Here is a 24,973-nt window from a genome sequence, read left to right as displayed (position 1 = left end):
TTAAGCTAGAAAGTCGTGGCTGCAACTTGCATCTAAATGTGATGTAGAAGGCAAAATTTAATTTGGGTACGTAGAAAGTCTTATGAAAAGGAATACAGAATGACTACTTTAGTGTGTGTGTGTGTGTGTGTGTGTGTGTGTGTGTGTGTGTTTTCTTTTCTAAAGTAGTTATATTTAAAAGGAAAAACCCGTGAGTTGGCCAAAAATTTAAGAAAAAGTAGTGTCCTAATATTCTGGTTGAGTGTAACCTTTGTTAGTATACAAGTTCATTTTTATAAGTAGTATCAGTGACTTAAAATTCAGATAGTATAAATCTCCAAATGTGAGTTTGGATGGTGGGAGGATTTGTATTTCTGTGGGCTAAAGAGCTACAGAATTTAAGTGGCTGTGTTCCAAATTATGAGAGTTCATGGTTACCTGTAATCAATTCTGACTGAAGAAAAGAATCTCTCTCTGACCTTTTCTTCCCAGTTACTGAAGTTTGGGCAGGTGGCATACCTATTAAAACCTGTCAACTGGTGTGGGACAATGGATTAACTTTATTTTCAATGGTTAAGGAAAAAAATAATGTCTATTGTATGCACATTTTGGAAACATATAATTCTCCTTTATGTCTTTTTCTCATTATAGATGTTGGAGAATGACCCAGCAACAGAGCTACAGTGATAAAAATCATACTGACCTTGAATGGGGTGGGGGATTGTGGGTAAAACTCGCTCTGAAGGGGAAAAAATAGTAAACATCATGGAGAGTTTAAAAATATCGATCTTATCTATTTCTTTCTCATGTTAAGCTACTCAAACAATTAGAAACCAGATGAATTTCCTTGCCTGTAGGATCATCTCTCTCATGAAATATTTATTTGTTCTTCCTGTAACACTGAAGTATCATAGACACCTATTAATAAAATTAAAATTACAAAAACATTAAAAATATGTCTACAATAGGGAGACAACATCATATTATGGTAATTTTGCATACTGGATCCTTCTGTCTACTGGCAACACCCATGACCAAGATTTTAGCTATTTTAGAGAATTGGAATAGAAAGCATTCATTGAAGTAATCAAATCCAAGTACTTGGTCCTGAGTCTCCACTCTTTAGCTCCTAACAGATGGACCTCTGGGAGCTACAGACTTCTTTGGATCAGCTCTATAGCCCATATCAGCATTAATCAAGCATATGGAAACTTTATTTTGGGAAATACTAATTCAGTTTTTCTCTCAGGTTTTAATTTCCATATCAATGACATCAGTGCAAGAGTATACCTGAGCAAGTATACATTTCTTGGAATTATATAACTTTATTTTTAGACTTTCTTAATCCCAACCTCCTGTTATAATATAATTTCATCTGAAATTTGTTCAGCCAATCAAACTTGCTTGATCACACACCCTGTTGAGGAATAAGGAGTACTTTTCTATTGAAAACTTGGTTCCTAAGCTTATGGGACTCTCACAGTCCCATATTGGAACTACCAGTGCAAACTGAATGTGCAGACAGAGTTCAGGCTTTCAGGTACCCTTTGCATAGCTCATTAAAATCCTAGGCTTAACTCTAAATCCTCCCTGAGGTTCTTGCAGAAAGAATAAATGGCACCTTAGGCATAGGATGCATTACTTGCTACCCCTGAACACTGCAATGTAACAAAGTAGCACAAACTTTCTGCATCCCTCCTAGAAGTTTGTTTAAATGATGACTAATGAAAAATGAAAATTAACAAAAAACCAAACCATACCAAGGTAAGCATAGGTACATATTCAAATTTGATCTGCATGCCATCATATACCATAAACCAAAAAATAACTCAATTTTAGCAGGTCTTTGGATGTTGATACGTCTGGACACTGAGCCAAGTCAGTGACCTCTCTCTAGCTGAAAGTTGTAGCTTAAATGTGAAAGTTTCCTAAGTGCATTAAGATGGAGCAAGTCAATAATCGCCCAGTGAACAATTGTGTCTTAGTTACATGAGTGTCAAGTAGAAAAATGGTTTAAACCTTCACTGGTTATTTGGTATTAAGTTTCCAGCTTTGAAAATAAATAGCTAAACTGCTTTCAGCATTTATGTAGCAGTTGGAGACCGCTGTCCCATATTATATTCTTTCTACTGTATTTTATTTTTATTATTACTATTATTATTTGGACTGTTTAAAGGACTCAGCTTCATATTTTCTCATCAGACTCTTCACAGCTGGGTAAATGCACTCTGCCCTCATTTCCACAAGACCATTTATACTGCTAAACCATCTCACCCACTCGACTTTCATCGCCTTTCAACTGCTTCCCAGCTTGTTATCACCCTCTTAGCTCCACCCTGTTATCATCATTTTGGGCTTATCACACCCCATTAGTTAGCCTTATTCTCTTAATTCTCTCCTTCTGACTTCTCTTTCTTTAGATGCTCCCCCATTTCCACTTTTTATCCTTAATCTTCCACCATGGTTCTTGCTGTTTTATAGTTTAGGTCAGGGTTTATGGGTTTCTGTAAGAGTATAAAGTGAAGTAAATACCATTTAACATGAAACATTTTCAACTTTTGATTTTCAAAAGCAAGGGAGGGCAGGAACCTTGGTGGAACATGCTTCTCCTTGGGCTGTGAACACCTGAGAGGTGTCAGGAGCAGAACTCCTTTAGCAAGTCTCTGAATGCTTAATTTTTTTTTTTTTTTTTAACAGAAAAATGGTGGCAGGAGTGTGGGGTGGGGTGTGACTGGCTGATTCTGCTGAATATCATAAGAAACAGCCAGAAGGGGATTAACACTTCACAAGGAAACACTTGAATTAAGACAATAAATGACCAAAGGGGGAAAAAAAAAAGCTGGAGTCGAAGGGAAGGTTGGTGTTTATATCAAGGTAATTTACTAGCTCAAACAAGATTTTCTTTTCTTTTCCAATGGGCATAACAAAGGTACAGTGGTCTTTCAGGAAGCTAACCTATTTGATGCCTATGCTTGAAATGAAAAGTAGTGCAACTAAGTGCCCACCCTTTTCCTTTTATCCACAGAGAGCCTTTTTATGAGGGACTTTGCAGCTAGTCTTTCAAACAACATGGGGTTAGTGTTCAAATAGCAGCTCAGATTGTTGTATTATGTGCCATCTAAAAGAATCTGGTTAAGAGGCCTCCCGAGTCTTAACTAGCATCATTGAGTGGTGTATGTTTATCACCAAGCCCCTGGAATAATAACTAAGAATGGTTTCCAAAGAAGAAGGGGAGGCCCGTAGTGTAAAGACTTACTATAGTGTTGGGTTGCTGAGGTGGCATTTAAAATCTAGTCAATTATAGGTTTACAAGTTCATGATATTTTAAAATTAAAAAGAAAATGAAAAAAATACCTCCTACACACTGATGTGGAATGGTCCAGTAGAAACCAATATAGTAGGTTGCTTTGTATTTTTACTCTTTTGTTTTGACCAGTAGGTCTATCCTTTACCATGTGGAAATAACCCCCTGCTCAAGCAACTAGGCTGGAATATTAGTTGAAATCCTTAGCAAGCCAAAAATAAAATGAGTCCGATTATCTCAACCTGCAGAGGAGAGTTAATGGGAATGGAAGAGGGAGGTGGCTGAAGCAGTGCTCTTGGATCTGAAGGGACCACAGTAGGATTAGGCCAGTTAGAAAGGTCTCATGAAGGGAAAGAAGACATTAGATGTCTCCTCCCTTCTAAACTGCAAGCCGTATCTCCTATCATTTTTGCCTACCTACATAAATAGCTTTGGTCTTCTAGCATCATTGAATGGTGTGTGTTTATCACCAAGCCCCTGGAATAATAACTAAGAATGGTTTATAAAGAAGAAGTCCAGTTTCTAACTGGACTCTGGAAACAGATTACACAAATTTAAATCCCAAGCTCAACTTTGCTTAGTTGCACTAATGACATAACCTCTTTGTGTAATGGAGAAACATGAGTGCATAGCAAGGTTGCCATGATTAAATGAGGTCATGTATGCAAAGTACAGCACATACTGCAGGGTACCTTGTAAGCACTCACTTGATAAGAAATAATGACATATTAGTCATCATCTTTATTCTTCCTCCCTATCCCTAACTCAACATAAGCAGTGAAACAGATAAATCTATCAACTTTGTGGGTTACAACTTGGTCATCAGTGTGGGAACATGGAACTTGTTATGTTACATAAGCAGGCAACTTTTCTTGCCATCACCAGCCGTCCTAGTCTTCATCTACATTATGCACATTCCCCTATCTGACAAAGACTGAGCTGAATCCTTACCCATACGCATTGCACCACTGGATTAATACATTAAAAAAAAAAACTATATAAGGTAACACTCTAGGAATGAAGACAGAACTAAAAGGCATTACTTGGTAAGTAGTCTTTGACAGAATGCTAGAATGTGCGAAGAATAACTGAGAAATGCTTCCGTTAGTTGAGGATGAAATTACTATGATTGCAATGTATTCTTATATTCTCATTCAATTATTCTGACCCCTTTGGAGATTGGTGTTTGATTAGAGTAGAGTGGTACACATATGAGTTGCTGAGGACAAGTGGTCACAAATGACACTGTGCAAAAAGTCAGCATGTCACTGGGACCGACAGGGCTGAAAATTTGCTGACCACCAACAAGGATGAAGAATCGCAGACTCTTCAGGGCACTGGCTCTGAGTCTACCTGCTGCTGCCTCTGGCTGTCAGGAGCTCACCAGCTGCCCCATCTGCTGCAGACTGCCTTGGTCAGCAGAGTTCCCTGCTGCCCGCACAGTGCTTCTGTCAGGGTCCTGGCTGCAGACAGCTCCTCCTGCCCCTGCTCATGGAACAGTCCCAGCAGGAACGCTTGCTCACTCTGCTCCTTCCGTGAACCCCGTTTACTCTGACACCAGGCAAAGGGCCACCACACGTACATTTACCCTGATGTTTTCTTTCTTCCCTTCCCTTCCCTTCCCTTGTGCTCTCCTTTCCTTCCTTCCTTCTTTCCTATCTCATTCTCTCCCTTCCTTTCCTTTCTCTCTCTCTCTCTCTCTCTCTCTCTCTCTCTCTCTCTCTCTCTCTCTCTCCCCCTCTGTGAATAATGCTCCCATAGAGCCTCATCTTCAAAGGCTCCAGCTACACAGCAGACTGTAACAACGTACTTTCCACAACTGATTGGTGGCTGAGGACTGGCAGGGAGTGCCATATTTGTTACAAGAGAAGCAGCTGCTTCCCCCTTAAAATGTCCACAATTAGGCTTTGGGTCTAAGGAACAGGTCAGATGATTGACTAATTTTCTGTGATTCTCCTAAGCTCCTTTTCACCTCAAAGTCTAATGACCTTTCATATTGTATTCTTCAGCAAGTATAACACCATAAGGTGGGAAATCAATTCTGAACTAAATGCTGATCATGAGCTGCCTATGCATGCTTCTAAATGCAGAACTGATACCCCTGTGGGCTGTGGTGTAGAGGGCAGCGTGGGCCTGTGAGGGGTGGAACATCATTAAACAGGGCACCATGCACTTCTCAAATGTATAATTGAGGGTGATTTCTTCAAAATCACCAAGGGCATTATGATACAATTGCCTTATTCCCTGCTTATCAAATTATAATCAGAAGTTATGTAAGTTTCTATTCTTAATTTTACTAGTTTAAGTCCTTCAAATGGACTTTTGTGTTAGGTCAATTACTCCTACTAATATTTTCATTATCTTTGACCCCACCCATTCTCTTTCTCTACCTTCCTCAACTATTCCATTATTCTACCTCACTTCGTCTCTCTCTCCATATTCAGGCAATATTTGGTTATTTGAAATATATTGTTATCATACTTCATATTCTCAGTGATGAGAAGAAAGCATTTTAATGCAAATGTATCATCACTCACTCTCTGCAGTCCATTTTCTCTTTTTCAATCCCTATAAAACTTTTCGTTAAGTATATATTATTCGACTTAACTAGGTCACCTTATATATGTCAGTACCTTGAATTTATAGATGAGGCTAGGTTTTTGCCCCTATTTTTGAAATCCCTAATATCAGGAATGAATGGGTAACTACATTTCTTAATACTTATCTTCCCAAGTGTCTTGTGGATATTGATGTTCCTGCTGAAGCAAAGAACACTAATGCTTGGTCTTTGGAGACAAGTAAACAGGGATATGAATTTTAAACTTCATATTGAGGTAACATTTGTATAGCTATATCCTATCAAACTGTCATAGACTGACGTCAATTGGAGTTATGAATGAGAAAGTGAAGGCTGAATTTTGGGTAGTTTGTGGTTGTTGTTTTTCATAAGTGGAGCTGGATCTGGAGCAGTTTTAAAATGGCTTTAGCACTGCATTTCAAGAGAACTCTCACTTAAATTGATTTTCTTCTAAGATTTTGTTTTTCTTTTTTCCACGAAGGCTCATCTAAACAGAATAAAATAAGATGAAGACATCTCACCTGGCCATAGTATTTCTAGTTTTTCCCAACTGAACTTGTGCAGAAAAAAAAAAATTAGCAGTTTGTTGTTCCAAAAGAATAATAGTACATTCTTTGGTCCAAATGAACTTTGTTTCTCAGTATGTGCTAACTTTTTTGATTGCTTTACTTATTCTGATGAACCTGTCCCTATTCTAAATATATTAATTTCCCATCCATCATCTTTCTGTTTCTCAGGGGGCATTTGCTTCTATACTCGTAGCTTCCTGATCAACAAGACAGGGATTTAGAGTCTTCACTACAGCATGCTGCTCAAAAGCAAGCCTCGAAGGTGGAGCTTCCTACTAACATTGCTAACTTTGAAATGGCTGATTCCTCCTTAGTCTACTCTCAAGATCTTTTCTGCTCTTCAGAAATGTTTCCTTGCCTACATTCTCATCTCTGTTAGGAAAAACATTGGACAAGTAATGTCTTTTGCTGTCATACTGAATCCTTTATGCAACCATTTCTCCTCCTTTACATTTTATATTATGCTTTAATCATTAATACCACCCTTCCTCTTGAGTTGTTAAAAATATACTTCCTTTTCCAGCTTCTCCCTTCTCCCAGCTGCTTGTCCATCCTCATTGAATATTTTGTCTTTAATCACTCCCATCACTGATGTTTTGTAACAACCATCAATTTCCAGGCTCTTACAGCACCTCTGTTTCTTAAAGAGGCTACCACCAAAGAAATGTGTGTTCTCTGAATATTCTAGCAGTTTAGCCAACCAGGAAGAAACAAAGCTAAGGAAAACAAAACAGGACACCTACCAAAAGTTAAGAGAATACAGACAGAAATTCTTCCATTTGGAAATCTTGTGCCCAGGAGTTGAGAAAACTGTGCTTTTGTTTTGGTGAGTATATTCTTATTTTTATAAATGTTTGCCTTTAATAACAAAGGGGTTGATCTCCAACTTTCCTCAAGAAAACTCTACCCGTGTAATTATGTCGAGCTGGACTCTGCTTTGGCATACTTACTGAAAAGGACTAGGCTGGCATTGGTGACCCCTAGCTTGTTGGCAGCCACACAGGTATAGTTGCCATAATGCTCCTCAGTGACATTGGTCACCGTCAGGGAGGACTGGCCCTCCGTGTTCTTGATCTCAAGGCCATTGGCGCTGTTTATCCTAAGAATTCAAAAACAGGAGAGTTAAAAGGAACATCCATGAAGGTTTTAACTTTCTTCCCCATCTTTATATTGGAGGAAGAAGAGAAAAGAAACAAAATTTGTTATGCCTAGCTCAATTCCTCATCTTAATTGTGCAATCCCTATCGTTAAGATCAATGTCCCTCAAGAGAAGACTCTGTAATGGATGACTTTCATTAGGGCTTAAATTTCTGCCATCTGAGAGAAAGGCATGCCGGTGGCAATGACCCTTTAAACCAGCTACTTAACTTTTTGTATTTTAACTGAGTGCTTTTGGGCTTCAGTTGAAGGGTTACAGGCCCTAACGCACTTGATAAGGAGATACTGAAAAGGAAGAGCCAAAGAGAATAGGTCTTCATAATTACAACTGAGCTCTGTTTTGTTGTTGGGCTTCTAGGGCCTCCAGCACCACCAGGTGGGGCACTGGGGGCGTGGCAGATTTGGTACGTACCTGGTGTCATCCCGGTACCACTCAAAGTCAGGCGCGGGTACTGCAGAGGCCTCGCATTTGAGTGAAGCTTGTCGGCCTGTGGTGGCTTCATTGCTCTTGGACTCTGTGATGGTGGGAGGATCTGTAGGAAGGACAGGCACATGTGTTTACGGGAGAACCACAGGGGGACAGGGAGCTCCAGAATTTCCATCCAGGGAGAAATCAGAAAGGACCCTCTGATTGGAGCAAGGCAGAAAGGGATTGTCTGAAAGCTCCACTGATAGGAATCATGTCATCAGCTAAGTGGGTCTGACCACTACAAAACTCAACAAAAATAAGAGATGATTAAAGAAAATAGACCTGGTTTTCCTAAATGAGGCACTCAGCAGGGTGCTATGGAAATGGAACCTGGGATCTCTTTCTCTCTCATCTAATCAATTCTTAATTATTCTAACCATGGATTATAATATTCATATTGTATTTTTGTACATAAATTAAGAAGTGAGACTGAAAAACATGGGATATTAAACATATGATTTCACCATTTTTCTTTTTTTTTTTTTTCTGCCATCATCCTCATTATTATCACTGTGGTTTGAGATGGTCTGAGTTTGAGGAGTCTGATGAAAATAATAGAGGCCTAAAGTCTGTTCAATCCAAGGCTAACCTGGTATTTTTGAAGCAATTCAAAAACTAACAAACAAACAAAAATCTAAGATTATGTGATTTCTTCTTTTTTCCTATGTGTGTCCTGATTTCTGTGACCTAGGTAAAATTTGCTTTTGTTTATGGGGTTTATCCTAATGCATAAAGGACTTCTTGGTGTATCAGTTATATAATTGCTGTTCTATTCTTGAGTTTTTCTGCCTATGACTGGGCCTGTGACAGTCTTGACATGAACTCAGAAGTGCATCTGAAATTCTGGTTTGCCATGATTCTTTCAAACACTCCTATGAAGGTAGAACAACTGTTTACAGGCCCATCCAAGGAAGACAGTGTGCGAGGGGAGAGATCCTGGGCCTGGTGATGCTTTGTGGATCTTCAAGGAGAAAAGCACTTTTCTGCTCAAAGGTCATTAGCCAGAAAATAACATACGGGAAAAAACAGACCCAAACAATCAGTTTAGACTTTGTGAAAGAAAAACTTATTTAAGGCACTTAGTAAAGTCAACTTCAGTGTATCAATTTCATTGAAATTATATTTTGGCACCTGGTCCATCTTATTTTTGGAAACTATTTCTGAAGTTTTCTGACTATAGAAGACTGAGTTAAAAAGGATTGTACAAAAGCATCAGGTTCATCTATGATTTCCAACCCCATGTCATTTCCTGTCACCTTGGAAGTCTTTAAATCATCATCAGAGAAAGGCATGAGAGTCTGGTTTGGGTCAACACTGTCAGCCCGAATGTAAACCGGAGTGTCAGAGTAGGGGTTTTGTTGTTGTTGTTTCACTTTGAATTTAATCTGTTCATTTTTTCATATAGGCACAAAATGGGAAGATGATGTAAAAAAAGAAGCCTGGACAGGAAAAGAGGAGTCCTGGAATGTCTCTTGGCTGTGTGGACCTCCCTCTACACCCTTGATTTTTGGGGCCTTGGTCTTATTACCTTTAAAATGAGGGAACCATGCTTTAATGATCTGTAGCAACCTTCCCAGACACAAAATATCTCACTCTAGTTGAAACAGCCTCTCCTTATAATTGAACTGTTGGCATCATTGCCACATGTTTTCATAGCCTTAATTCTTTTAACCTTTAAATTACTAACTTTTCCAAATTATAATCCATTAATGTGTTCAAAGGGGTTAAGAATCAGTATTAGCAGTCAGGAACAGGAAACCTGAAATCTGAATTTTGATTCTACCCTTAGTCAGAACTATGGTCTGGGTAACTGTCTATACTGATTTAAGCCTTTTTTTTTCCTCATCATTTTTTTATTTTTATTTTTTGCAGTGCTGGGAATTGGGCCTTAAGGCCATGTGCATCCTAGGCAAGTTTTCTACCATTGAGCCTCACCCCTAGCCCTTCACTTATGTTTTAAAAGATGAAACTACTTAAAAGGATCACAACAGTTACATGTGAAAGTCATTCTGTGATTGGTTATAGAGGTCATTAGAGCACATAGGCTCAAAGGCTAATGCAAGAATTGCAGGTAGTTACACTGGTGGGGGAAGGAGGGCCAAAGCATATTAGTAAGAGGTCACAAGCTCAGATTGAAATTTGATAGACTTGAGCTCAAATACAGACTCTCTCCCTCATGTTCTTCCTCATAATCAAAAAGTTTAGCACTTTGCTCAGAGATGCTTTAATACCCTCATCAATAAATTGTTGGAAACAGGAGCAAGGAGGACCATTTGGAAGCTGCTGAAGGAATGTAGGAATATATTGCATTAGATTTGGGAAGATGCTGAAAGGAGGGAAAGATTGGAGATATATGAGGCCTCAGAATTGATCCAACAAACAATGGACTAGACATAAAAGATGAGGCAAAGCAGGAGCATCAGAAAGATAACACTGAGGTTCTGACTTGGGCATCTAGGACTCCTCTTTTCCTGATACCGGCCAGCAAGATAAGGTACATAGAGGGAGAGGTGGATGAACAGCAGTAGAGCACTCAATACATATCAATTTCCCATCCTCGATTCTCACTATATGAGCTGCCTTTGATGTCAAAATTTGTAGCACAGTGACCCATTAATGTTGACTGGAGAGAGTTTTTTACTAGTGATTCTATAGGTTTGCTCAATTTTCCCATTTAAAAATGGGCATTCAATAGTGCTTGCAAGTTTCTATAGTTACGTGGTTATAACTGATAAATTCATAATGGTGACTATGGCTTCACTAAACCAGCCCTGAACCTGGGCAAGACTCCACACTTCCTACCACCACCACCACTCCTACCAAATTCAAATAGTCCTCCTTGCACCTGGTTCCCAAACAATTTATTGATGAGGGTATTAAAGTGACTCTGAGCAAAGTGCTAAACTTTTTGAAATGTGGAATGCAGGAACCAGAGGTATAGTGTATGGAGAGTTCTTTCATGTTCTGGGTCCCAGAGCCATATGTGCACAGGGACTCAGGGGAAATGATTTTTTTTTCCAATTGAAATATTTGGGAGGAATAAATTGGGCCTGTTTGGCTCATGGCTTCTTCTTTGTCCTTTTAGAGCCAAGTTCTAGCAGGAGCAGAGGTTTTCCTCTGTTTCTCTAAGCTAGAAGTCTGTCCGGGGCCCCTTCTTCCTGTTCGCATGTGGGTGGGCTTCCCCAGCCCAGGGCAGCCAGATCTAGGGGGGTGGATAAGTCAAACCCACTAAGCTACTACCTCTAAACATGGGGCATTTGTGTCTCACATATTCCTTTACTTATTTCCCAATTTGTTGTGAACCTCAATCGGGAAGTGGCATTCATTAGCCCATCAGAGGTTCCAGCATGCTCTAGCTGGCAAGAAACTAGGTTGAACACTTTTAAGTGCATTAATCTTGAGAAAGGATGACACTGGTCAATTATCAAGGCCAACCACTTGCTTCTCTCTTTCAAAACCTAGAAAGTTTCTTGTGCTAAAGTAAATTCATGAATACTGATAGGCATGTAAAGAGCTCATTGTTCCTAATATTTCTCAAATGACACTATGGTGCAGGTCTGTTCTTTCATGGCTTATTGGAATGAACGTTTCAAAATTCATTTGTAATGAATTCTGTATAGATGAGGCTAAGAAAGATTATTACAAATCATATTGCAGCATGCCTAGTGTAGTTAAAATAATAGATGTCCTTGCTCCAAATATGGTTATAATAAAAATGAGGCTTCATAAAAATGCTGCACAGAGATCCATTGTTATTCTTTACGTGACTTTGGAATAGCTTACAATTGTCAGAGGACTCTTCCAGTTTTTATTACTTCAAAATTCCAGGTTCTGAAAATATTAATAAGGGCTTTCTTATTCTTACATCACCAATAACAAGATTCTTTGAATTAGAATGAATATGATAACAATAACAGTGGCCTAAGAAATAAAGTGTCACTCACTTAATCTTCTTAATATTGGGAATAATTGTGTAAAAGAACAAAATTTGAATGAAGGATATAATTTACAGCATTCACAGGCATGAATAGCACTGTACTAAGCTTTAGAAATCCTCTTTATTCAAATAATTGCCACAGTGCTGTCTCATTAACCCCATTTGATGAATGAGAAGACAAGCATACAGAGGGTTAAATTTTTCCAAATTCATAAGGCCAGTGTTTGGAGCACTATGGATTTGGACCCATCTATCATGCTCTGGAACCCATGCTCTGAACCTCTCTGCTCTAAGTCCATTTGAATGAGCTTTTTTAGTCAGCAATGAATTCCTAAAAAGGAAAAAAAAATGCCATTTAAGAGAGGACACTGATAGCTTGAAAGGTAAGTGTTACATATTTCTACTATTCACAGGAAACAAAAAAAAATGTCATAACATGGACTGACATAGTAGATACAATGCCACTTTAGAATTTAGGAGATGCAGGCTCCATTCTGCATCTCCCTGTGCCACTTAGGTGGTTACCATAGACATGTTTTCCTGCAGTCCCTCACCTGTGAATAACAGAACCTGCCTACTTATCTCACATACAGGTTTTAAGGTAAATATCAAATGAAGCCATACCCAGGAAAGCACTTTCAACATTGAAGTTCGTCCGTCCTTCCTTCCTTCCTTCCTTCCTTCCTTCCTTCCTTCCTTCCTTCCTTCCCTCCCTCCCTCCCTCCCTCCCTCCCTCCCTCCCTCCCTCCTTTCTTTCTTTCTTTCTTTCTTTCTTTCTTTCTTTCTTTCTTTCTTTCTTTCTTTCTCTCTTTCTCTCTTTCTCTTTCTTTCTTTCTTTCTTTCCTTCTTTCTTTCAACTACTGTTACTCAGGTATTTTCATGAAAAGTGGGAGGGCTTGGGAGTTAGACCTGGGTTAGAGTCCCAGGTCTGCCTCTCACAAGTTCTTTGATTGTGTGGCAGAGAATGCTTACATTTTCTGAGCTTTGTTTTTGTCCTGTCTATATGGAAATGATATCGATTATCTTCCAAGGTTAGTGTGCAGTAGTGTAAGAAGGCGGCAGAAGCAGAGGGTGCAGGCAATAATAAAGGCTCTGTCTGCAGAAAATTTAGAAACAGTAAGACTAACAGTAAGACTGATTCAAGTTGTCATTTTTTAAATTACTTACTATGTACCAGCAATACTAAATGTATTAAAAAGTCTATAATAAAGTTGCTATTCCTCCTCTCTGAGGCAGACCAGGCCCATTACAACTCTTCACTTGGTTGGCTTCTGTCAGTGTGATGATTATAGTAAATGTATGTGGAATCTCAGGATTGTCTTGGTCCTCTGAAAGTTCTCAGAAAAATCATGATTCTTCTCCACAAAGTAAAATTATGGTGGAAATTTATAACACACTGGATGAATTTTTTTTTTTGCTGAATATTTCCTCTGAAAATCTCATAATAGATTTTAGGATGTGTCTTTCCTGTCACCTTCCAAAATGCAAGAATAAACTAAAGGTCAGCATGGGGACTGGATAGGTATAGTTATGACTACCTAGAGAAGGCGACTATTCCACATTATCGTGTTCCATAGTGAACAACTATTTTCCTAAAGTTTCCTCATTAGGTGATTTTGGAATCAAAGCCCTGAAGAATCCAGTTAAAGTATCTATCTACTATCTGGAGACAACTGGTATCTCCAGGCCTAGCTGTGTATTCAGTGGTGAATACTCTGCTTCCTCTAAATAAGCAGCTATCAAATGCAAGCTTGGGCTGTAGAAGCTCCTACGTCTCATGTCTCCCACCATCTGTGCTCATTGGCTTGGTTAACTCTGGACAGCAGAATGAAGCAGAGTTGTGTGAAAAGGGAGATAAGAACAGAAAAAAGAAATTGTGAAGAGTGATAGTGTGGACCTACATGGAGAGTTACGAAAAGGCAGAAGAGGGGGGAAAAGATGAGCAGACCAATGGGGGAGGGAATAGACTTGAGAGCTGGAAGAAGCTTTTGGGAAGAATTTCTCTGGAAATAGGAAAAAGGGCCATTAAAAGGGAGAGTCCAAATAAAACTAATAGCCTGTATTTATTGAGCATTTGCTATGTGCTAGATATTATCTGAGGGATAGTGGGCACTGGGGTGAGACAGACTCATAATTAGAAATTTTTAATGCACTGTGGGAACTGAAATTGAGGGATTATACCTGGAATCTGCAACGAAAGGACAGACTCTTCCCTAGGGTAGGTAACTGGAAAAAATCAGCAGTCATGCTCTGGGGAAGATACAGAAAGCCAGGAGTCCTGTCTATTTCATAAATTTTACTAAGCTTATTTAATTGAAGAGATTTTGAGACAATAATTTAGCTTTCCATAAATTCCAAGACCTCCTACCACTTAGAAAATAGATTTTGCCTGTAAAATGGCTATGTGCTATGCTATAGACCTACCACAGAGAAGGGTTATCACAGAGAAGTAAAAAGAAGAAACTGTAGGATCCAGCTTGTGAGCTCAACAGGCTGAACTGTTATGTCCCTCTGGTTTACAGCGCTGGCCTCTCAGTGCCCTGGAACAAACATCTGCTGGCAACTGAGCAAATGAATCAATGGAGTGGTGGCAGGAGAAAGTTACCAGTGTGGGATTTTAAGTGGTATTTGGGGGTCTGTTCTTTCTAATAATCTCTTTAGCCAGTAGTTATCTTAGCCGTCCTGATCCCTTCACTCTATGCCCAAGCCTGTGTTTTGAAAAGGAAGAGGAATCAGGAAGCTTAACTGAAGCCTCAGTAGTGATCCTGGATACATCTCTGGATATGCAAGGGTTTTACCGGGCAGTCTGCCTCCATAATTTAATCTTGGGGACTTCCTCTACTTAATACAATAATGTTTAGATGAGCTGTTTGAACAGGACAACTGGTGTGATGCCTTGCTCCAATATAATGTAGATGTGGTTTATGAAGTTTGGGTAAAAAGGTGATTCCAAAGGAAATTGATATTAGAATGTTCTTCCTGAATTATAATCAGTATCGTTTGTGAAGTTTGGAGAGATGTTAAGGGTGCAGCATTTACTGTGTGTTTTTGCTACCTCTTTGGTAAATATCTACTGAGCAATTTTTATAAGATCAGGTATGTGCTGGGTCCTGCTGGCTAGGGCATATTGGATGTTTGATGAGACTCATTATAGCTTTCCATATAATGTGTTATGATGTGTCCTTTTAGAATTTTCAGGTTCTGTCCTTATTCTTCTGTGGTTCACTCCTCACTAGCAAAAGCTCACATTTTCATAAAAGTCTTTTCTTGAAAATTATCAGTATTTTCTTCTGTCCTAAATTACACTTTGGGGACAGTGAAGAAGGAGCAATGTCAGACTAATTGCTCCAATAATAATAGGGCCCAGACGGCTAGCTTTGATCTTGGGAACCATCTGCAATCCAGACCACTTTGATGTTTCATACAATGGAAGCATAAATATTTTCTATTTACTCCGTGATTGGACTTTCAGAAATCTAATTAAGTTGAAGGTCAATTAAGAGAAAATGAAATCTTCACTCCAAAAGTCAGGAAAGAGGTGGAAGATGATGGCATGGTTATGTGTACATAAAAGAAGCTAACTAACCTAATTATAAACTTATATAAACACCCAGAGAAATTGCCTTTCATGTGAAAAAAGGACCTAAAGCATTTTATAACATTGAGATCATTAATGTGTCTTTGAAACACACCCAGTACTAGAAAAGAATAATAATACTGGCATTTCAAAACTCTATTACTAAAAAAATTGGAGACAGCTAGGAATAAAAGCACATCATAGCTCATCAAATGCCGCCTCTTGCTCTTGGAAATGAAGACCATAAATGTGCATAGCAGAGCCATATCTACTGGTATAAAGATCTCACTATTTTAGAAAGCTAAAAGGCTGGAGCAAGACCCAGGGTATTAGAACACCCCAAGTGTAGGCTTGGTGTTATGGTTGGATCTGGAATGTCTCCTAAAAACTTACATTTTGAATATATGATCCCCCAGTGTAGCAAGGCTCAGAGATGAAGATTTTGGGAAACCACTAGGGCTGTGACCTGATCACTGGCTTTATCCATTTGCTGGATCAATCCTTTGATAGTTAAATAGGCTAATGGATGATAACTGTAGGTGTAGGTGTGGTTAGAGTAAGTAGGTTACTGGAGTAGATTACTGGAAGTGTGGCCTTGGACTATTTGTCTCTATCCCTCTCTCTCCTACCTGGCTGCTGTGAACTGAGTAGCTTTCCTCCACCATGCCCTTTTGCCATGATGTTCTGCCCAGAGCAAAGGAGTCAGCTGACCATGGACATCTGAAATCATGAGCCCAAAATAAATTTTTCATCCTGAGTTGTTCTTATCAGGCATTTTAGTCACAGTGACAGAAGGCTGACTAACATATTGAGTCATGCAGGGCTCATCAGCTCTCTAGCCTCAGTTTCCTAATTTTTTTTTTGTGTGTGTGTGTATGGTAAGTCACCTTTTATTTTATTGGGTTTTTTTCCACAAGCATTTCCTAATTTACAAATTAAGACTAATAATTTTTATCTCATAGGTTTATTATGAAGTTTAAATAAAAAGTAAATCCTTTAATTCTAAGATGTTCATAGTAGGTAAAAAGAATTGATAATTCTTCCTTCTTCTCTCTTCTTCTTGAGAGCATGGGTTTTTTATTAAATGGACCTGAGGCTCATTCCCTATTCTTATATTTGCTTTCCATGTTCTTTTTCCATGTTGCATTTCAACTCCTTAGGCTTCAGTTTCTCAAATTTTAAAGTGGAGTCAAGTATACCTATCTTGCCAGGTTTTTGGGGAAGAATGCATAGAATTTATACAGATGATGGCTCAGGGGTGATTGTTATGGAGGACATGAGATGACAGAATGCAACTCAACATAGTCTAAAGCACACTTTCAAAGGTGGGTTTAGATGCTTGTGCCTGTGTGTACATGTGCCTTTGTGTGTTATGTGTGAATATGTGTGCATATGTGTGTAGGTAGGGTATATGAGTGGGGGTATGTATATATGTGAAATTCCTAGAAGGGAAGACCTGTCAGGATATATCTTCATCCCTGTCACTAACCACAATTGTGTGATGTAGAAATGTAAATTTGAATGATACAGAAAGATACTCCTAACTGAATAAGGTAAACAAATTCTCTTTATTCCTTTGCTGGTGACACACATCTTATAGATCCTCCCTCTCTCCCTCCCCCTTTTGAACTACATCTAAGGATTCTTTCATCTAAGAAGTTCAAAGTATGCTCACTTACCTATGCATCTTAGTGAAATCTTCTTTTCTAATGCCTGTACTTTGGGACAAATAGATAACTAAAATTATCTTATCTTATCCCTGATAACCATCAGGAACACATGGCATCTGACCACAGTGGCTTGAATTTGTTTTCAAGGTCAATTAGTTAAATAGCAGAGGATAAAATATGATCTTGGCCTATTACCTTTTGACAAACAATGCATTAATATAGAAATTCTAGCTAAAGCAGACACAAATGGTTGGTTTTTCCAAAGTAATATGACCTTGGTGTCCACAAAGGTCAGAATAATGAGTGCCAGAAATGCTAGTGTTGTCTGATCATGTTTTCTTAATTCTGTAGCCTGAATAAAAGACAAAGGCTATTGTTAAATGTATTATGGGTTATATTTAGAATTGGTAGAGTTGATTTATCAAATTCAAAGGCCAAATCCTGCCCTTGGATGTGTCTGATGTATAAATGTGTATCCCTGACCAAAAGAGCATCCGCTTGAACTGTAACGCTCTTTTGCTAATGGAATCTTTCGAGTTTGCTGGAGGTGGAGGTGCATGCCCTGGGCATGTAGCACCTGCTGCTGTGACCACCATACTCACAGTTCACAGTGACCTTGACTTGTTTGACATCCGCTGAGGAGACCTCATTGGCAGCTTTGCACTCATATTTGCCTGACTGCTCCCTGGTGATGCCAAGAATCTCCAGATATTCTTCTTCTCCTTCAAATTCTCTTCCTGAAAAAAAAAAAAAAAAGTTTGCATGATTTTTTTTTAAAGTTGAGATCACAGCAGACTGCCTCATTTTTCTTTTAAAAAGCAATAAACTGACATGACTTTTCAATACTTTGACAATATGCTTTTTCTGAGGTCATATTTGACAGACACAAACCCTAAGACGAAAATCTTGTAAAAGTGATTAAATGGGAACTGTTGTTGTAACATGCTGATAAAGGAGTGGAAAAAGGGAATCTGGAAGAGAAGGAAACCAAACAAGAATGTGATGCCAAACTGAGTCCCCCCCAAAGCAACCTTGAGTTGATCTTTCAGGAAGCTCTGGGGACAATACATGTCCCACTTAAAGTCATCCTGATCATGAGGTACAAAGCTGGAGTGTTTATATATTCATATGTACCAGTCATTATTTAAGGGTTTGGTATAAAGTAGTAGTTGTGGGGAGGTCCATACAAGTTGTCAAGCACTCTGAAGGATGTGGGTGAAGCACTGACATCATCAATTATACTTTTAAACTTCAAAGTAGCTATTAGAAGGAGAACTGGCTTCCTTTTGTGAAATCACCACTCTGCCACTTTATGTGGAATTTTTTTCACAAGAATCAAGTGCTAAACCCTGTCTTGCTGTTATGGGTTCCTTGTTTTGTATAAAACAATATCATCATTGAGACTTTCAGGGCATGAGTTAGATCCATGAGAATGTGCTGCTGATGGTACGTTTTGCAATTAGATTGTGGCACCTGGGGTTGGGGACATAGCAACTCTAAAAAGAGCTACAAAATTGGCTATGTCCATTTTAGTAAAGAAATTTCAAGACAAGAAAGTTTGTTTAAATTTTCCTCACATGGATCATAACTGATTAAATAAAATTTCTGAGTAGATTGAGAGAAAGAGGGATGAGGAAGTGGAAGGAGAGAGAATGAAAAAAGGGAAAAGAGAAGGTGGAGAAAAGAGAGATTGCACAGCAGGAAGAGCTTAGCCAGAGCTTGACTAAAAAGGCCTGTGGACTTCAGTTGAATTGAAATCCCTTCACCTCCAGATTTCAGGACTCCACTGCTTATTGGGTTAGGAGACAGCAACTGGAGAGGGTGTTCAAGAATACAGCCCGGCACCATGATGGAATCTTGCTCCTGGTCATCCTACATTAAATGTTACCAATTAATAGCTCTGCTGAAATGTCACAAGCTGTTTTCCTTTTCTAGAAATTCCCTGATGGCCAAATCAACATAACAGCCAGCCAGCATGGACATGAATTCACTGTCGAAATATGTCAGCTAAGCTTGTTAACTAGGCTCCCAACAGAACATAGGACCCCTTTGATAACGTTCTATAACTCAACTGTCAGGAATACTCTAAGCATTAAGTCTCTGTCAATGTCAGTATCACTAGTTTTAGGAAACTTGGCAATTCCAACAACTAACAGGCAATAGTTATATTCTGCACATTCTCCAGCACATTCTTCTATTGAAAATGTTTTAGAAATGGCCTATGGTATAGAGCTGGATATTATTTATAAAAGGTTTAGTTATTTTTTTCTGTCTGTGTTCCTTTCTTTTTATTTTCCCATTTTCAAGCAAGAAGTCAGATCTAATTTTGTTATAGGAGTGAAATGCAGTTGGAAAGAAAACAGAAATCTTGGAGTAATAAGCCCCTTTATAAATTAACTGGACAGGATTTGGGCTTGGAGGGAAAAAAAATCGTGTGTGTTTACATACATTTATGGACTGAGTCATGCTATTTGTTCGATGCCACGGATCTTCTAGCTGAACATCAGTACCCTGAAGACTAATGGCAATGTTGACAATCAGTTTTTATTTAACAGGCTGATAATAGGTGTAAGCTAATTAGAAATCTGGAGTGCAGAAGTGGAATAGAGAGCAAAGTAGCATTATTGATTTTGAGAGTGATGCTAGATTATAATGAGAAGATGTAAAGATGATTCAGAGTATTTTAGGATTTCTTCCTTGCCCTCCTCCATATCCATAAACCTTATTTGTAGGTATATAGCAATTTTGGTATGGCAACCTTGATGAAGTAATACACGGATGACTTGAATTAAGATACATAGCAGATAGGAGTCAGATCCAACACTTCATACAGCTTAAGAGAATGGAGCTAGATAACCAAAGGTGGTGGGCATTTCTGGGAGAGATGCTGTCATAAAAACCCATTCCCTTTAAATGTTTCCAGCAGAGCACCACTTTGTTGGGGGAAGAAAGGGTATGTAGGAGCACTCTGCTGTTAGGGAAGAGGCTCACTGGCCACGTCCTGAGGCTGTGACTGTGGTGTGTAGTTATCAGTTCAGAAATCAGCAGAGGCCCCTGTGGACACAGGCCTGATAAGATGCCATCCTTTTCCTCTCAGCAATGGCAGTTCTTATTTTAAGGCCTGGAATAGATCACATTAATTTTGAGACAGAAAATTCTAAAATGCACTCAGATTCTCCTGCTTTTTCCCCCTTTGCCCCAGTGTGCCTGTGCCCATAGTTGTACCTGTTCTCCAGTTCTTTCAAGTCACTTTGACTAGGATCTGGCCACCATTTCCTGGACTCTCTAAACTTAAAAATCTCAGGCCAGAAACACATAGCCTGTTGTGGAAGTTCTCTGATGACTTGCCCTCTGACTACAACTCAGGTCCCTTTCTGATTTCTATTATTTCCTGACCTTGTTCAAATATTGACTTGAAATGCAAGTTTCAATATTTTGGTATTTTAAACATCTCAACCAGTTTCCACCAGCTTGCTCATGTAACGGAAGGTTATATTTATTCTGGGATCTAGTGTTTAGTTTAAATCTCCCTTTGCTTAATGTGCTTGGGTGTCTCCTGGCAATATTCAGCTACCAGCCTAAAGAACTTCTCATCCTCCCCGGTGTCTGCACCTTTCAAACTCTTGTGCATAATTAGCGTATGCCCTCTTAGTCACCGTTTACTCAAGTTGTACATATTAGTTCCTTTAATATTTCTTTATAAGTCAGAAAGAAGTGCCTAGAGCTCATGGCAAGAGAAATATGCTCTCTTTGGCATTCCCTAATGTGGAGAAAAGTCAGCCAGGGTAACCCCAATTAAAGTCTGCCAGGTGCTGCCTTCTGAGTACTATGCCTCGGAGGAACACATTTTGGTGAAATCTGTAGTTTGAATCCAAAATGTTCATTTATTGAGATTCCAAGGTCAACCAGGCATTCCTAAGCAAGCATTCATTTGGAATTAAATTCATTTCCATGGTGCTTCTTTCTCTTTCTTTTCTCCTTCCTCTCTTTCCCTCTTTTCTTCCCACTGTCTTCCTGTTTCTCCTCTTTCTGCTGCCCCACTCCCGCAGCTACTTATTTACCTATAAGCTTCTGCTCTTAACTTTTAGTAAACACCATGCAAATTTATTAACCTACTAATATTTGCTCCCCCAAAAGAGCACTATTCTTGAAAACTCCCCAGGACATGAAAACTTCTCTTTTATGTGCATTAAAAAGATTTGTAAAACAATACTATTACCCTAATAATCATTACGATATCTGTCTTTCTTTCCTTTTGTTTGAGATGCAAGAAATACAATTGAGGGAACTTGCTTAATTTGAGTATTTCATTTATAAATGTAGAATTCTAAGGACATCAGGAAACAGATACATTTTTTTCCCCACTATTCTGAGATGAGACTTGTAACATCTCAGTACATCAATGTTTTGCTAAAGGAAAGATGTGTTTGGAATGGCACTGACATTCCCTTAACTAAATTTGAATATTTATGTGTAAGCAAGTAGCTGTAAACACATTAGCTATCAACACAAACACGTAATTTAAAGAAAAGCAAGAACTGAAATTCTTCTTGCAGGGTATGTGGGTGTGTATTTGTGTGTTGTATGAGTCTGTGTTTGGAAATGAGAGTCAAGAAAGTGAGCACAAGCAAGCTATGAACTTCTGCCTGTAAAAATAAAAGAAAAACAGAATCACAAAATCAATGATGCCATTTGAAGTTTCCTGGGCAAATTTCAAATGCTGTAACAAGTGTCTGTTCTTACAATATGTTTTATGTTCTTTTCTTTCCTTTCTTCCTAAGGACATGCTCACCTATTTCTGGTTTTGTTCCCTTCCCTACTTTTCTGCATAGCATGGTCTACACAAAAACCCTAAAAAGAAGAAGAAGAGGGAAAGCACAGAGAGAAGACTCTAGAAAGGAGAGCTGTGATAGAATTCTGTTTGTATCTCTAGCCAGGTCTCCCTCCAGATCCTTTGAAGATTTTGTTTCTCAGCTTTATATTTCACCTGAGACATCCTTTAGTGTTTGACAAGGTTGCTGTCCAAAGGTGGAAACCACTTCTCATCCCCGCTTTTCATCACTGAAAGGGAGGGGTGAGAGGTGGTAAGTGATCCTGATAAAAAGAAGGTGGGAAGGGAGCAGCCACCGTTGCCAGAGCAACAATCATAGAAGAATAAGGAAAAACCGTGCATTAAGGGAGTAAAGAAAGAAAAACACAGAGGTGGTGCAATGAGGGCGATTTTTAAGCCAGAGGAATGGAAATGAAAGGAGGGAGAGTTCCCTAGAGAGAGAGGCATTGAACTATTAAGATATTTGAGGTGCAAGAGGTAAGTCACTCAGAGCAATACTCCTTATGGAAACAGTAAGATACAGCAGGATGTGAATTTGGTATATTGACCCATGCCTTCTGTAGCCTGGAAGGGTGTAGTTATTACCTAAAAACCAGTGATAAGTCAGAGAAAATTCATAACTGGCTTTGGCTTAATGGATGTGCATGGGCAAAAAATGAAAAACATTCTGGCATTATTTTTTCCTGGCCTCTAGAAAGACCCAATTCACTAATGATTTGCAGTTTTGCTTCATATACAGTTTTTTTTTTTTTTTTTTTTTGCTAGCTGACATAGTTTTAGTTCAGCATCTGACCTGGGACTGCCATCTGCACATCATTTCAATCTTGGCATTCTTTAATAATATTAAACCTTTACCCTATACTTGTTATCAATGATTATAAATTGTTCTGCCCTTCTAAATGCTATGCTTGGAGTTTAGGTCCACTATGTTCAGTTCTTTGAGGGAAACTGCACAAAGAATAGCTATGATTACATTGTAAGACTTTCCCACTGTAGGGACCTCATCTGGTTTTGCCCATCACTGTATCCCCAGGATGCAGGACAATGTTAGAAACCACTGAAAATTCAAGAAAACAGTGTAGAGTCAGTTTTGAATGAGCTACCACTTAAACACTTTCCAGGAACTGTGCTAATCCACTGAGTAATAACACTCAAGATACATTATCTTATTTAATTCATGATGCTTGGGGGTTTGCTTACAGATGTGGAACACAAAGAAACACACATTTATAGTAGACAAGGAACTTTCCCAAGTTTATGATGATAGTCAGGGAGATTTGAGGTTTAAACCAGGTCTGTGGACATTTAGAGTCCATATTCCTAACTAGGCATACTGTCTTTATCATTGAATTGCTGGGAAAGGCTAGAGTTTGCTGAATTCTAACTTCTTTGCATCTGTTCTATTTCTTTCTACAGAGTATAAAGTGGGAAGCTGAGGATAGGGGCACTTGGGGGATTTCTAAAGCATTACAACTCAGTTACAGATAAAGGAGGTAAAAAAGAAAAACTTTATCTTTTTTTGTGGATTTCCCACTTCATTGAACATCCTTATTGAGAGAATCAAATAAAGCAATAAATGAGAAAAAATTGGTATTTAAAAATTTAAGTCTCCACTCATTTTTTTAGGAGCTCCTCCATTAGCAACATAAACTCATTGTTGCACAAAAATGCTGACATTCTCGAGTATGAAGAAATATATTCTAAATGTGGTGTGTGTTGGTTGAGAGCTAGTGACTTCCTGGTGCAAACGTAGTTGGTATTACTTGGGAAATTAAGAAGTGCTTTTTTTTTTTTGAGTGAATTAATGACTATCATTCTGGAATGTTTGGTATCAGGATTTCCTGGAGATATTCTGTTGAGTACTTTCAATAGAAATATGGGGTTGATAAGAGATTCAGGTTGAATGTGGATTTGAATGTATTTTCTGCACATCAGTGGTAATTCAAACCGCTAGAGTAGAAGCTTCATAACATTCACCTGATATAGCATTGTCAGGTGTTGGATATGATTTGAGTGTGTCCCCTAAGGATTGGAAGATTGGTCTCCAAAGTGGTGATGTTAGGGAAGGTAATGTGGTATCTTTTTTTTTTTTTGCACCAGGGATTGAATTTAGGGGTGCTTGACCACTGAACCACATCCCCAGCCCTATTTTGTATTTTATTTAGAGATAGGGTTTCACTGAGTTGCTTAGTGCCTCGATTTTGCTGAGGCTGGCTTTGAACTTGTGATTCTCCTGTCTCTCTGGAGCTGCTGGGATTACAGGCATGTACCACTGTGCCTGTCTGGCATAATGTGCAATCTTGAAAAGGGGGAGCCTCATGGGAAGTGATTGGGTCATTGTAGGTACTGTCCTTAGAAGGACATGTATTTATATGGGACTCAGATTAGTTCTCAGATTAGTTCTGGATGAAAGGTTGTTGTAGGAGAGGAGCCCCTTGCCCCTCCTCCTTCTCTTGCCAGGTGATCCTTCCCTTTTGCTCACCCTCCTGCCATGATGCCATCCACCAGGATCTGATATAACCTGGGGGCCCTTAGCAGAGTGGTTGCAATGCTGTTTGGACTTCCAGCCTCCACAATTATGAGCTAAATAAACCTCTTTTCTTTATACATAAGCTAGCCTCAGGTATTTTTTGCAGCAGTGGAAAATGGACAAATACAAGCACTATGTCATAAAGCAAGCACTCACTGTCCTATTTCACTTTGACTACCCAAAGGGCATGGGGTAGAGGATGCAAAGAGGTAAAACTGAAAAAGAGGAAAAGAAAATATACCAAAAATACTTAAAAGAGTTTTGGGAGAATAAAAGAGAAATAAGGATTCCTGCAGTTGTTGGTTGTTTTTCAGCCTACTTCTTAATAGGGGAGGTAGGGAAAGATTTGAATTGCTGGACAGAGGTAGTGA

General features: G+C 38.9%; 1 protein-coding gene across 2 annotated transcripts in view; it reads right to left on the bottom strand.

Annotated features, from left to right (window-relative positions):
• Lsamp (limbic system associated membrane protein) overlaps window positions 1–24,973 on the bottom strand; it is a 591,787-nt gene that overhangs the window by 23,190 nt on the left and 543,624 nt on the right. Inside the window, exons 4-7 of one of the 2 annotated variants that reach the window (XM_076868338.2) lie at window positions 17,844–17,978; window positions 8,001–8,121; window positions 7,381–7,529; window positions 683–718 (exon numbers count right to left, since the gene is read on the bottom strand). In XM_076868338.2, coding sequence (XP_076724453.2) covers window positions 683–718; window positions 7,381–7,529; window positions 8,001–8,121; window positions 17,844–17,978 — 441 coding nt within the window. The remainder of the gene's footprint in view (window positions 1–682; window positions 719–7,380; window positions 7,530–8,000; window positions 8,122–17,843; window positions 17,979–24,973) is intronic. The other variant, XM_076868339.2, reaches the window with a different exon arrangement.

The sequence above is a fragment of the Callospermophilus lateralis genome, chromosome 10, assembly GCF_048772815.1.
Source record: "Callospermophilus lateralis isolate mCalLat2 chromosome 10, mCalLat2.hap1, whole genome shotgun sequence".
In the NCBI taxonomy this organism is placed as follows: Eukaryota; Metazoa; Chordata; class Mammalia; order Rodentia; family Sciuridae; genus Callospermophilus; species Callospermophilus lateralis.
The sequence above is the reverse complement of the archived record's forward strand: the minus strand, read 5'-3'. Positions and strand labels throughout refer to the sequence as shown.